Source organism: Eleutherodactylus coqui, chromosome 4 (assembly GCF_035609145.1).
Source record: "Eleutherodactylus coqui strain aEleCoq1 chromosome 4, aEleCoq1.hap1, whole genome shotgun sequence".
Classification (NCBI taxonomy): domain Eukaryota; kingdom Metazoa; phylum Chordata; class Amphibia; order Anura; family Eleutherodactylidae; genus Eleutherodactylus; species Eleutherodactylus coqui.
In genome coordinates this window covers 88,354,691-88,368,873 of record NC_089840.1, presented here as the reverse complement: position 1 = coordinate 88,368,873, position 14,183 = coordinate 88,354,691, and the positions used below count along the sequence as shown (strand labels likewise).

Below are 14,183 nucleotides of genomic sequence, written 5' to 3'. Positions count from 1 at the left end.
AAAAAGCTTAAAAGTTATGACTCTTTCAATGCAGTGATGAAAAAACTAAGAAAATCGCTTATTCATTAAAGGGCTTTTCAAGGACTAAACTATCAGGATCATTAATGTCAGGTTGTTTGAGGTCTGCCGCTCAGAACCCCCACGATCAGCTGTCTGCAGTGGCTCTCGGGTGAGTACCGCTGTCACTTCACTGCAGACCATGCACAGCATGGTACATTCCATAGGGCTATGCCTGGTATCCATTTGAATGGGACTGAGCTTTGCAGCTTGTAAACAAAACTAATGCACATGTAGCATTACTTACCGTGGCACGGGATCCTGGCTTGTTGCCTAGGTGATCATTTCCAAAGGCCCAAAGGGGATAACATTACCTAGGTGATGTTATACATGGGCTTTGATTGAACAGTAGTAACCTAGGTAATTCCTTACCTACCAAAGTAGCTAAATTTAACATGACTGTGATAACTTTCTGCGACAAGTTATCCTATCTTAAAAAGTTTGTCCACTTGGCCTGTTCTCAAGATAGGTCATCAATGGTAGTTCAGCAGGGCTTTAATTCTCGGGACCACCGCTGATCAGCTGTTTGCTGGCTAGGTGTACTCCTGCACTAAGCTAAATTCTGCAGGAAGCAGACAGCTCCGTTGTCACTGCAGTGGCCAGACTTGGTATTACAGGCCAAGTTTATATTTATTTCAATGGGAACTTTACCTGCAATACCAAACCTGGTCACTGCAGTGGGAACGGAGCTGTCTGCTTGCTGCAGAAATCAGCTCAATGCACAAGCACACCATCAAAAAGAGCAGATGATGAGTGGTTTCTGGTGATGGACTTACCACTGATAATGGCCTAGCTAGAGAATAGGCCATCAAGAGTTTTTAACTGGACAACCCCTTTAAGCCATTAAAAATCTATTATCATGTTGTCTTACCAATAGCAAAAGCTTTTGTAAAGCAATTAAAAGGGCAAATAAATAAGTTATCATAAGGAGTGAAGAGTCATGTTAAACTTGGCTACACCGATAAGCGACTGTATACAATAGTTTGTTCTAAAAAATTTTCTCTTTACACCTTGTAGAGAGATGCTACAGGTGGCTTAAAAAGTGTAGGGCTGAACTGACGTTACCCAACTATAATATTTGTATTCTTGCACATAGAGTTACTTTTCATTGCTTTGTACATAGAGGACTTCTAAATGAGTGCACACCGTGAATCAGCGGGGAGAGGCGTCTGATTCATTTGTGTATGTGAATAAGAGTTCTTTTACCACTGAAATGTTAAGTACTTTCTATTCTTTCTGTTGTCATGAAAAATATAAGCCTGCACAAATGCATTCAACCCTCGCCTAGGTCCCAGTCAAAAATTAATCACACCTGAGATGACATCTAGGCGCAATGGAAGATATAAGCGCCCTGCCTGCATTACTCCAGGTTAGCGCATATATTATTTCGGCTGGTAATAAAAAGTGTTACCAGGCTGAGTGATATTTCTTTATCTATATCATCATCAAAGGCTTCCTCTGCCACCCTCTTATATGAGGTGCCTTATAACATCCGGCCAGTCCAGGAAATAAAATTCTGAATCTTATTTCAGTTCACTGGCTCTTCTGAGATTTTCTTAAAACACTGTGCCTCACTGAAAAGTCATTTGGCATCTTATAGTTTAGTTTAGACTACAAAACTGTCATATAAAGAAGTTACTGAAAAAGGTTGTGCTTTGTGTCTGGGCACGGACATAGGTGGGGTTGGGACTTGTGCCCTATGTGTTGGGTGACAAGGGCCCCAACAAGTCACTCTCCCTTGACTTGTCTAGACTACATCTAGAACTATTGGAAGTACTGAAGTCATCGACACCTAATAAACATCCGCTTGTTCATGTAGTTCGTTCTAGATTGACAGCCTAGGACTGAGTGAGCCTTTATAACCGGCTCACAGAACTGAATGGGCCACTAGTCCAAGGCAAGGGCCAGGTAGAGAGTGAGAGAACCCCAAGACAGAAGCAGTCTGAAGCAAACCTCAGGCTACTATTGAAAAATGTATGTGCGCCCCCTCTCCTACTAGGTGATTAAAACACCTTCAATTTTAGTTTCCTGCCATCCCTTCTCTCTTCTATGGGAACTATAATTCCCAGCTATGGGCAGCTGAAAACCCAAGGGACCTTAAGAGCAGCCATATACGGGTGTAAGCACATATAAGCTCTCTATCGTGTGAAATATATGTGCTATTCAGGACGCACAATTTCATGCCATAGCGCCCATGTTGGTGCTTTTTACTGTACTTGTTTGCGCTGCCTGGACTGCAGCCACCTTTCCTTTCATGCGTATGGAGAATGCGGTAGCTGTAAATTTATGATTGGGAATCGGGTAATATTTGCATGTAGCTGCACGGTCGCCCCCCACAATGACCCTACTTCTTGCTTTGCACTTATGATTTGTTTTCATAGGATCTTTAAACAAGACTCAATTTGTGTTGGTTGTATAATATGTTTAATTCTTTCACTTGGTGGATGACCACCCGAAATCTATATGCCATGATTAATTATGGTACACACATTCCTGAATGTGGTATTCTGTAAATGGATGAAATAAACATGAACTTACCTATATGCCAATCTATATTTGTATTTAGTGCTGATTTAGAAGCCAAGTGGTATGTGATAAATCTTACAAGAATAATATGTACTATCACACATGACTTTTGTAGGTATTAGAAATATACTTTTACCTTTCTTCATTCTCTTCATGTGGACAGGTGAGCGAACGAGACGGAGGAGATGTCAAGTGGCCTTTAGTTATATACCACAGAATGAAGATGAACTTGAACTCAAAGTTGGGGAGATCATCGAAGTACTTGGAGAAGTAAGTGTCTGCTTTTATGGGTCAGAAGTTTATACTCAAGCAGTAGATAATGTTGATTTGTGCTGTAAAGCCTTTTAAAGGATTAAGGGTGCCTCCACACAAGTGTGTTTTTGTGCGTCCATTGTGCGTCTATTACATCCAATGCATTCCCTATGGTGTGTTCACATGTCCGTGTTTTACAGGCGTATGCCTGTAAAGATAGGACATGCGTGCATCATAGGGAATGCACGCATTGCCTTCAATGGAGCCACGGCTGCTTCCGGCGGCTCCATTAAAGGCAAAGGTCTGCCAGCACCCCTTAATTGTTTTTCAAGGAAGAGCTTTAAATATAAGCTCTTTCCTGAAAAACAACCATTTAATGTAAAAAATATATATATATACTTACCTGTCCGCCGCTTCTGTGTCCCCTGTGGGGCTGAAGAACACATTTGCCGCATGCAGCAGATGTTTTCTGCATCCCCGCGGGGATTTAAGAATTCCCTACTGCATCTGTCACAGATGTCACTAAATGAATGACAGGCAAGAACCTCAGCCTCAGCCAATCACAAGCAGCTCTTCCAGCAGGCGGGGATTTTAATTCTCCGCCTGCTGAAAGAACTGCATTGCAGAGCAGGAGACATCGCAGACAGGATGCGGCTGAGCACTGGCAGCTGAAGAAAGCGAGTATGTATTTTTTTATTATTTTTACACTACTTTGCCTTGGTTTTCAGGGAAGGGCTTATATTTAAAGCCTTTCCCTGAAAAACAATTATGGGGTGCCGCAGCTGGATCCTCTACCGCAGCTGTCAGATGGTTTTTTCATGCCCACGGGGATTAAAGAATTCCCTGCTCCACCAGCAGCAGCCGCAGCTCCATTGAAAGCAATGCATGTACCTGTATTCACGCGTATTTGTGCACTTACGTGGGTGCGCACTTTTGTGCGCACCTATGTACGGCACACGCTCGTGTGAAGCCACCCTAACTGCGTTTTTTAAGATGATGCAGATGTAGAAAAAGATACAAACAAAAAAAATACAAACGCCTTTCTTGTAGTTCACTTGAGTTTGAAAGCTCATTGATACATTTGTATCAAACCCTCAGCTGTATGTGCCGGACTAGGTCAGGGCAGGTTGTCAACCTTTAAAAAAAAAGCTGGCAGCAAATAGTGACAGCAAATAGTAATCCTGAGGACAATAAGGAAGTGAACACAAAGCCTACTACAAATTTGCACAAATAAGCGCTTCATTATTCAAGGATTAAAGTATATTTACAGTCTAGTAAGACTCAACAACCACTTGCTCACCACTGTGGCTTACCACAATATTATACTGCACATATATATTCACGCTGAGCGTCAAAGGGATTCATATTCATATTAGTTCAAGGGGGAACACATTCATTTTATTGGGAGCCAGTAATGTTTAGCCAGCAATACTGCCTTTTGTCAGGCGGTTTTTAAAAATAAACTGCAGTGTGTGTACATGAGCAATAACACTATTTCTGGCCATTATTGTATCCTGTATTTTACACCAGTTTTCCCCTCTGCAGGTTGTATCGCTAATTCTCAGCCTTCTATGAGCTGGTAGGTGAAGACTAGCTGCTATGATGGCTTCCGTACACTGTACACACAGGAGAGCAGGATATCGCCTTGTTTATCTCTTGTAACCACGTTACAGAGGACATTATATAACAATACCGAGCAGTGTAGATGTGATTTTGGTAGCTGTGACACAGTAAACAATTGTTGTTAGTTGCAGCGATGTCTGTTTTGAGTTTCTCTGTTTCTTTCTCCATTTCGTAGTTTCCTCCTCCAATGTCTTTGTTGCTAGAGACTGACTTCGCATGACAATAGGTAGTGGATAGCAAGTTAATAGGAAAGGAGACCCTTATTGGCCAGCACTTTAAAAGTTATGGAAAGCTTTGTGCATGAAAAGTGAATACCCACATATCTTACCAAGTCCCTGTAGAAAGAAATAATGTGCTTTCCTGTTTTTACATTAAATTTTCCTTCTCGTGCATTTGGAAAACCTCATACATGGTTTGCAGGCTCTTCTATTTTCAAGTTTCTGGTTTGGGGGCATTCCCAGGACAGATCAGCTGTTTACTCTCATGAATGCACAAAGCTCAGCTTCCACTCCCTATTCCTCTTTTAGAACACTGAGCAGCACAACCACACTCACTCAATGCTACACGCTACATCTCTATCCTTTCTCCAAGTGCTGCTGGTCATGTTCTCTCTTTTTGCTAATGAGAGCAGAAAATTTGCCCTCTGTAATAGTAGCTTTTTCTGCTCTGCTCTCTGTCCTCCTGATCCCCTCCACCATCTCCCAGCACTGTCATATAGCCATCTATAATAGCTTAGTGGAAAAGCAGTGAGTGCACAACAGGGGAGCAGGGTAGGGAAGGAGCTGTCAGCTTACTCAGACAGAATGTGCTAATGTCAGTCCTCCAGTCTGTAGTATCTTGGAAAATAATGCAACATAGAAACAATCAGAAAATGTAAATAAAAACCAATTAGAAAAAGGTTTTAATTTCCAAAAACAGAGTGATAAAAAAAGAGTACATGACCTTAAAGGATTGGATAATTACCACCAAGTAGCAGGAAATTAACATGGCTTCACATAGTAACTTCAAGTAATGTGCACCTAGGACCCTGTCTATGCTTTTAACATACACAGTAGAGCACATGTTACGGTGATACATTATTTCCGCTCTCCTGTCACTATGGGGGTTGCTTCTAACCCCTGCAGTCATATCCCTCTGAATGGAGTTCCGGACACATATACAGTCAGCGTTCCATTCATTTCAGTGGGGCTGATGGATATATATACGATCAGGTGGCGCTCGGATATCACGGTAGTCCCATTGATAGTGAATGGAGTGATGCTGCGATTGCACGGCCAGCGCTGCTTCATTCAGTCATGCAGTAACCCCATAGTGAGGGGGACACAGGGCCCCCCATTCTTAAGATCAGCGGAGGTCTCAACCCCCACCGATCAGCAAGATATCCTCTATCCTTTAAATTTTGGTACATGTATGTCTTCCATATTTATTAAGATTGTAGCAATTAAAAAAACATATTTCTTCAGTAGAAGGGAGAACGCACACAATGCATTGCTTCAGGGGATGAGAGAAAACTTTTTTCTTTGATTTGCTGTTTTTTATGCTAATAACGAATAGTGGGTGTAATATAGAGTGAAATGACTTTACTAATTTTAATCCTAGTGAGCCATGTATGTAGGCGTTCCCATGGAGTTACTGATGTGTGGGCTTTATGTCACTCACAGAGACCTTTTGAATTTGCAATAATTAAGTAGAAACTAACTTTTATTCAACTTGCACAGAACGTGTTTTAGAAAGCATATGACTAAACGATTTAAAGAGCTCTCCAGCACAACACTTACATGGCAGGCAGGAATCCCGTTATGCCCTTAATCACTCACTGCCATGCCATAATCTATAATCATAGACTTTAGTGGAACACTACTGTACCTCTATGCCACCAGTACAGAAGCACAGAGTAGTTTTTAGATGGATTCCATACAAATCCAATGGAAATAACAATTAATATGTGGATTTTGGGGCAGAATGTGGAGAAATTCCAACCATGTGAAAGGTCCCTTGGAGTAACATCCAGGATCAGAGAAAAACTCTGATCTGAGCCTTTTCACCCCTGATTTACATCAAACAATGCCGCTCATAGTGCAGTCAAAGAAAGACCTCTTCCCCCCTTTGTCCTGTCCCTGGCAGCTCTGGCAAGGCAGTCTTGACAGTGCTGGACCCAATAAAAGCCACTACAGTTGTCTATAATCTCTGTTAGGGAATAAGTTGTCCTAACAACATGCTGTAACCTTACCCATGCAGTAATGCACATAGACACATAACAGATACATTGTGTTTTACTAATAATTGTTTTTAAATCCCCTTATGGCCCGATTGGACAGCAGTTACAAAGAGCATCTGGAAGACCTGCTTATGCTGCATTACACAAACAACCCATTCAATTTAGGTCGGGCTCACATGATCGTAAGGCTTCTTTCACATGAGCGCATATCGGCCCGCCATTTTCGCGACCGTCCGATATGCGCTGTGATCTGATGCATTGGAGTCCAGTGCATCAGATCACATGGGCGTATTTCTGAGACATTTAAACGCCCAGCCGGCCAATATAGTGCCGGGCGTTTTTATGTCGGGCCCAAAAGATAGTCCTGGAACTATCTTTTGGGCCGGAATACGTCGTCCGCTGCATGGGCCCCTATGGGAGCCCATGGCAGCGGCCGTAGGTGGGAGGTAGTTTAGCAGTGTGGCTACTAAACTCCTGCCCTCTGTTCTCCTCCCCCCTGTACAGGCTCACCTCTCGTTCCTCCCCGCTCGTTCTGTGCAATGGGAGAGGGCAGGGCAGGGTCGGAGCTAAGCACCGGTCCACCCCCCTCCTCCCACTGATGTCTATAGACAAGGGGCGGGGCATGGGTGGAGCTAAGTGCCCACCCTCTCCCTGCCCCTTTTCCATAGCCATCAATGGGAGGGGGCGGACTGGAGCTTAGCTCCAATCCCGCCCCACCCCTTCTCATTGCACGGAACGAGAGGTGAGCCTGCGATGGGGAGGGAGGGGAAATGGGCGATGCCCTGGTGAGTTTGGCTCATTTGCGTCAGCCTCACCAGGCCATATGAACGGGCACACAAACTTTTGATTTGTGCGCCCGTTCACCAGGTTTTTCCCTCCCAACGTAGTGTATATCATCCGGCCATGAAAGCGGCTGGCCAATATGTGAAAAAAGCCTAAGTGTAGGATGCAGCATTTTACCACCGTGGAGCTGCCTTATCACGGCGTACGGCAGTGATTTTGGACTGTGCAGGAGCGTGTTCTCACGCACAGTCTTCCTTGTTTCTTTTTTTTGGTTACATTTCCCTCTCTGTGCGACGTATATAAACACCGCACACAGGTTGATTGCGCCCGTAGAGAACAAAAGGCTTTATCGTGTGTAATACGCGACAACCTAAAACATGCTGCGCTCTTTTTTGTGTGCGTATCATATGCAATGAATATTCACAAGTGTGAATGGATCAATGAAAATCCAAGTTCTTTCACTGACTCCATTCACTGTGTACATGGTGCCGGTAATATGCGGTGAAATCACGCTCTTGTGAGCCCGCCATTAATAGGAACTGTATAGGAGTAGTTTAGCCTGTGGTGGAGCTACTTAGGAATTGCCCACTAATTACCAGGGTCCTCACTGATTACAGGTGATCGCTGGGAGTTCCATCTGCAGGATAATTTGTCATCTTATCGTCAGGGGATGCATCTAAGAAGTAGCTGAACATAAACTATAAGCTTAACGCTGCTAGAGAAATTATAAACTGTAACTCTGGCCACAAGCAACCGAACTCAGTGCACCCCCTAGTGGTTGATATGGGCAGTGAAAATTGTATTATTTTCCTTAGCCATCATGTTTTACAAACTTCTGTACTGATTATAATGTGGTTCTTTAGGACTGAAACACCTTGGTCTTTACTCGTTAAACTATTGAGTGACAGCTGCAGATCTCACGATTGGATGCAACTCTGCTGGGACACCCACCGATCCCGAAAACAGGTTCCGATATGAGTGACTGGGATGGAGGTCGCATGGACATGCTGCTGATCCTTTCACTTCGATGACCACACCGGAGATTGCTGAAGCGCTTAAACTGTGTAATCTCTGGAGTGGTCATTGAAGTGAATGCAGCAGCGGTGTGGCCTCTGCTCCATACATTCAGGATTGGTGGGGGTCCGAACGGTCAGTTCCCCGGCAATCATAAACCGATACCTTATCTTGTGGATAGTGGATAATGTTATAAATTGGCACAATCCTTTTAAGGGATTCTTGTGCTTGCATTGCTTTACACAAGAAAGCACAACAATTTCTTAAGGGTGTGTTGGCACAGGGCGGGAATGCTGCAGAATTTCCAAGGCAAATTCCGCAGCATTTCCATATCCAAAATGGTCAAAAATTCTGCAGATCCCCCAATTCCTCACGTTATCAGCACAGCCTGTCACCTGGCATCATCTTACCAGCAATGCTGCGCTCATTACAGGCCGCTGTATGAAAGGCTATGCTGATGGCACGAAGAATTGGAAGGTGAGGGGAACGCTGTATCAGCATAGCCTTTCACCCTGCGGTCTGTAGTGATGGCAGCGCTGCTGGTAAGGTGATGCCAGGTGACAGGCTACTCTCGTAATGCATTGAGCGCTATGTAGCATGGAAAGGAGAAGGCAGCAGCGGTCTCCTCCGGGTCCTCTGCTGTGACTAACAGCTGAGGACCCAACCTACTTCTGCTTTAATGCAGAAGCAGAGGCTTTGATCCCGCGCCGTACTTCTGCTATCAGCTCCGATTAAAGCCCAGGACCAAGCGCTGTATATTTACCAAGCTTGGTCCTTTAGGCCTAATGTCCACGGGTGGATCGGATTCCTGCCCGCGGCCCAGGACACTGCGGGTCTTCTGCTTTCCCGTCCGGGTCTTCTATCTTGTTAACTGTCGATCTGTGCTGAAGTGCCAGTGCGCCGCCACACATGCGCAGTGAAGTTTTTTTTATTTTCAAACTCCTGCTTTCCCACGGAATCCGTGGCTAATCCACAATTCAATTGCGGACGGGCCACAGATCGGTCGAATTCCATTGACTTCAATGGAAGCCGTCCATTCAGGATCCGCACTGAAATGGAGCATGCTGCTATTTATTTATTTTTTTTTTTCCAGACCAAAAGGACCGCAAATCAAATCTGCATGCTTTATTTTATTTGCAGATGCCCATGTTTCCGTATGGGTGACTTGATTTGCGGATCTTCCCAACCCGCCCATGGACATTGGGCCCAAAGGGTTAATATACTGCTTTTAGATATTTATTAAACATTGGTATAATTTCTGTATACACAGTTAGGCTCAGATCAGATCTATGTTAGGCTGCCTTCACACGGGCACTAAAATCCTACAAGATTTGTGTGTTACAAGACGCAGAAATGAGCGATGTTTTCTCATATGGCACCGCGATGTGATGCTATTTGGGGAACAAATCGCAGCATGTTCTATCTTGTGCGTGATCTCACATCGCAGCGCCCATTGCTTTCAATGGGGCCGGCGGCAGCGTCATACGATGTGCTAGGGCACGCAATGCAATGCAAGTCCTCCTATTGAAAACAATGGGAAAAACTCCATGAATCCGCGGAGGAGGATCGCTTCTTCCCCGAAGTGATGAAAGGCTGTTTTGCCATGAAACCGCCTCGCATCCTCAGGAATATCACATGGTGGGGAGCATGATATGGGGGTGGGATTCACGGCTAACTTTCCAGTGTGAAGCTAGCCTTAGGGCTCCAATCATAATTCTATTTTTCTGCTGTGTTTTTCAGCTTAGAAACTAAATTGATCTGTTTTTTTCCTCCATTGATTTCAATGGGGTTTTATAAAAATGGAAAGCTTTCTGCTTGCTTCCGATCTGTTAGGTTTCTGTTTTTTAATGGAAGAGATAGCACAGCCTGCAGCTTTCCGTTTACTTCCATTTTTTTTAGAAATCCAGTTTAAATCAATGGGAGAAAAAAGTGGATCAATTTAAAGGGGTTGTCCCGCGCCGAAACGGGTTTTGTTTTTTTTTCAACCCCCCCCCCCCCCCCCGTTCGGCGCGAGACACCCCCGATGCAGGGGTTAAAAAAGAACACCGGACAGCGCTTACCTTAATCCCCGCGCTCCGGTGACTTCTTACTTACCCGGTGAAGATGGCCGCCGGGATCTTCTACCTCCGTGGACCGCAGGGCTTCTGTGCGGTCCATTGCCGATTCCAGCCTCCTGATTGGCTGGAATCGGCACGTGACGGGGCGGAGCTACACCGAGCCCCATTGAGAAGAGAAGAAGACCCGGACTGCGCAAGCGCGTCTAATTTGGCCATTAGACGGCGAAAATTAGACGGCAACCATGGAGACGAGGACGCCAGCAACGGAACAGGTAAGTGAATAACTTTTGATAACTTCTGTATGGCTCATAATTAATGCACAATGTACATTACAAAGTGCATTAATATGGCCATACAGAAGTGTATAGACCCACTTGCTGCCGCGGGACAACCCCTTTAATTTTGTTTCTATGTTCCAAAAATGGAATTAAGACTGAAGTCCTAACGCAGATATAAACTGATCCTTATTTTTTGTGTTTTTTCCTACTTTTATAAGCATTGGTTTTGTTCGTGACTTATAGTGTGCCTCCTCATAGTGAGATGCCATTGCGATCACACTTCCTAATAATACACACCATAGATTACCTCAATTCTCCAAATCAACTAAACAAGGCAACCCCCCCTCCTGCATAAAGACCAAAGCCAAAGAGCCCACTGACACTAACATGCTATATTCCAGTCACTGAGTCTCCTGCAGCCCCTGAATATGAAGCGTCCGGTAGAGGAGGAACTGCAGCTGGCTGGCTACAGTGTTGCGGCTCTGTTTGAGCATCCCCCTTCTCCTGAACAAGCTGGTTGCATCCAGTGTTGAGTACTGAGGATAATTTGCACATAATTGATTCCTCAGCACAGAAACTCCTCCTGGGCGGTGCTGCTCCGCACTTATGAGCCGGGGAGTGGTGCAGCATAAAAGCCTAGCGCTGATTGGCTGAGGCTCAGCCAACCAGTGCCGGTATGATTTCTGCACCTCTCCCCTACTCATTAGTACCGAGAACTCACCCTGTCTCCACCAATGCCGTATATAGCATCCTGCTGTGGTAAGCTCCCTGCTCTGATACTAGCCCTGCCCATCGGGCCCGGGCTAATATCAATTTTACGATTTTGTTAAAAATTGGAATTTTGCTCAAGTGGAATGGCGAATTAATTGAATCAATGGGATTAATTGCCCGGCCCTAATTCATAGCATTTTTATTTTTTGCCATATGAGCTATGTGAGGTCTTTTTTATTGTGTAACGACTTTTTGGGGCACATGCAACTTTTTGATCACTTTTTTAATTGCATTTTTTAGGAGAAGCTTGAATGAAAAATAGCGATTCTGTCAATGTTATTTTGGTTTTATTTTGTGACGCCGTACACTGTGCGGTATAATAGTCGTTACAAACATATAATTGTAAAAGAAGTCTATTGCACCCGTTCCATTTCAGTGAGAATCCTCCTACTTACATTTGCAGACTATACAAGTCTAGGAAAACAACCTGAAATCATTCTTCTGCAGGAAAAGACCTAAATATTTTCACAGCTGCAGTAATTTGTTTGACTAAACATTGTGCTCCACCCACGGATGTGCGGATGCCTCTCTTATCAGCGCTGGTAATGAGCGAGCATCAGTCTGACAAATGCCTGCAGCTTTTATGGATTTGTTTAATACCCCAAGCAGGAGAAGATACAAAGAAATGTTTATTTCCTTTGATATAATGAAGTTGATAAGGATTTATTAGATCTGTACCTCCAGATCACCCATTCATAGCGGAGCTCTGCAGTCTGTACGTCTCCAGCTGTTGAAACTACAACTCCCAGCATTGCTTGACTTTTAGGAGTTGTAGTTTGACAACAGCAGGGGAACCGCAGGTTGGTGGCGGAATACAGGCTACTGCAGCTCAGGGCCAGATCAGCCACAAGCAAGAAATATGATTCAGTTTATATGCCATTTCATTTTCTTCCTTGGTTTCAATGGCTTTTTAGATATCCCTCATGGTAACATAGTATGCTAGGCTGAAAAATTACAAATGCACATCTAGTTCAACCTGTTTTCAACCCCTCTCCCCCTTGTTGATCCAGAGGAAGGAAAAAAAACCCCAGCGAGACAGAAGCCAATTTACCCTCATTCTGAGGGGAAAAATTCCTTCCTGACTTCCTAATGGCAGTCAGAATAATCCCTGGATCAACATTTGAGATCAACAACCCTGCTGGCTATTTAGTGTCTATATCCTGTAATATCATAGCGCTCCAGGAAGGCATCTAGTTCCCTCTTAAACTCCTCTATGGATTTTGCCATCACCACATCCTCAGGCAGAGAGTTCCACAGTCTCATTGCTCTTACAGTAAAGAACCCCCTTTCTGTGTTGGCGATGAGACCTGCTTTCTTCTAGACGTAGAGGATGCCCTCTTGTTACAGACACAGCCCTGGGTATAAACAGATCATGGGAGAGATCCTTGTATTGTCCCCTTATGTACTTATACATGGTTATTTGATCGCCCCTTAGCCGTCTTTTTTCCAGGGTAAATAATCCCAGTTTTATTAGCCTCTCTGGGTATTCCAGTCCTCTTATTCCGTTTATTAATTTAGTTGCCCCTCTTTAAACCCCCTCAAGCACTGCAACATCTTTCCTGAGCGCCGGTGACCAGAACTGTACACAGTATTCCATGTGGGGCCTGACAAGTGCCTTATATAGGGGAAGAATAATATTCTTGTCCCTCGCCCCTATATCTTTTAATGCATCCCAAGAATTTATTTGCTTTTGCAGCAGCTGACTGGCATTGATTGCTCCAGTTTAGTCTACAATCCACTAGTACCCCCAGGTCTTTTTCCATATCACTTTTCCCTAGCAGTACCCCATTTAGTGTATATTGGTGACATCCATTTCTCCTGCCCATGTGCATAACCTTACATTTATCAATATTGAACCTCATTTGCCATTTTCCTACCCAAGCCCCCAGCTTATCTAGGTCCATCTGCAGCCGTACATTGTCCTTCATTAATTATCTTGAATAATTTAATATCATCTGCAAATATTGATATTTTCCTGTGCAGTCCCTCTATCAGGTCATTGATAAATATACTGAACAGAATGGGGCCCAATACTGAACCCTGTGGCACTAGCAATGGTGGCCCAATCTGAGTATGAAAAGTTTATTACAACCCTCTGCTTTCTATCTCTGAGCCAATTCTTTACCCAGATACGCACGTTTTCACTCAATCTGAGCTGTCTCATTTTATATATCAACCTATTACATCAAATGCTTTAGAAATTCCAGTTATGCGAGATCAATAGAATCCTCCAGGTCTAGCCTAGAACGTACGTCGTTGTAGAAGCTGATCAAGTTGGTTTGGCATGATCGAATCCTCATGAATGAGGGGTTATACTGTTGCTTTCCTTGAGGTATGCCAGGATAGCGTCTCTCAGAAACCCCTCAAATATTTTTCCAGTTATTGAAGTGAGACTTACCGGCCTGTAGTTACCAGGCTCACTTTTTGACCCCTTTTTGTATATTGGAACCACATTGGCAATACATCAATCCAGTGGTACAACCTCGGTCTCTATAGAGTCATGGTGAACGCAGTAAAAAATGAATAAAAAAACAAGGCCAAAATGCAAAAGTAGAAAAAATAAAAACATATAATTTTTCTAGCTCTGTAATAATAATGACTCAA

At 43.9% G+C, this 14,183-nt stretch overlaps 1 protein-coding gene across 2 annotated transcripts in view; it reads left to right on the top strand.

The window, feature by feature from the left end:
* The window catches only part of SH3KBP1 (SH3 domain containing kinase binding protein 1), a 325,546-nt gene that overhangs the window by 172,111 nt on the left and 139,252 nt on the right, over positions 1-14,183 (top strand). For both annotated transcript variants that reach the window (XM_066599837.1, XM_066599838.1), the window contains exon 4: positions 2,747-2,853. In XM_066599837.1, the coding sequence (XP_066455934.1) occupies positions 2,747-2,853 (107 nt within the window). The remainder of the gene's footprint in view (positions 1-2,746; positions 2,854-14,183) is intronic.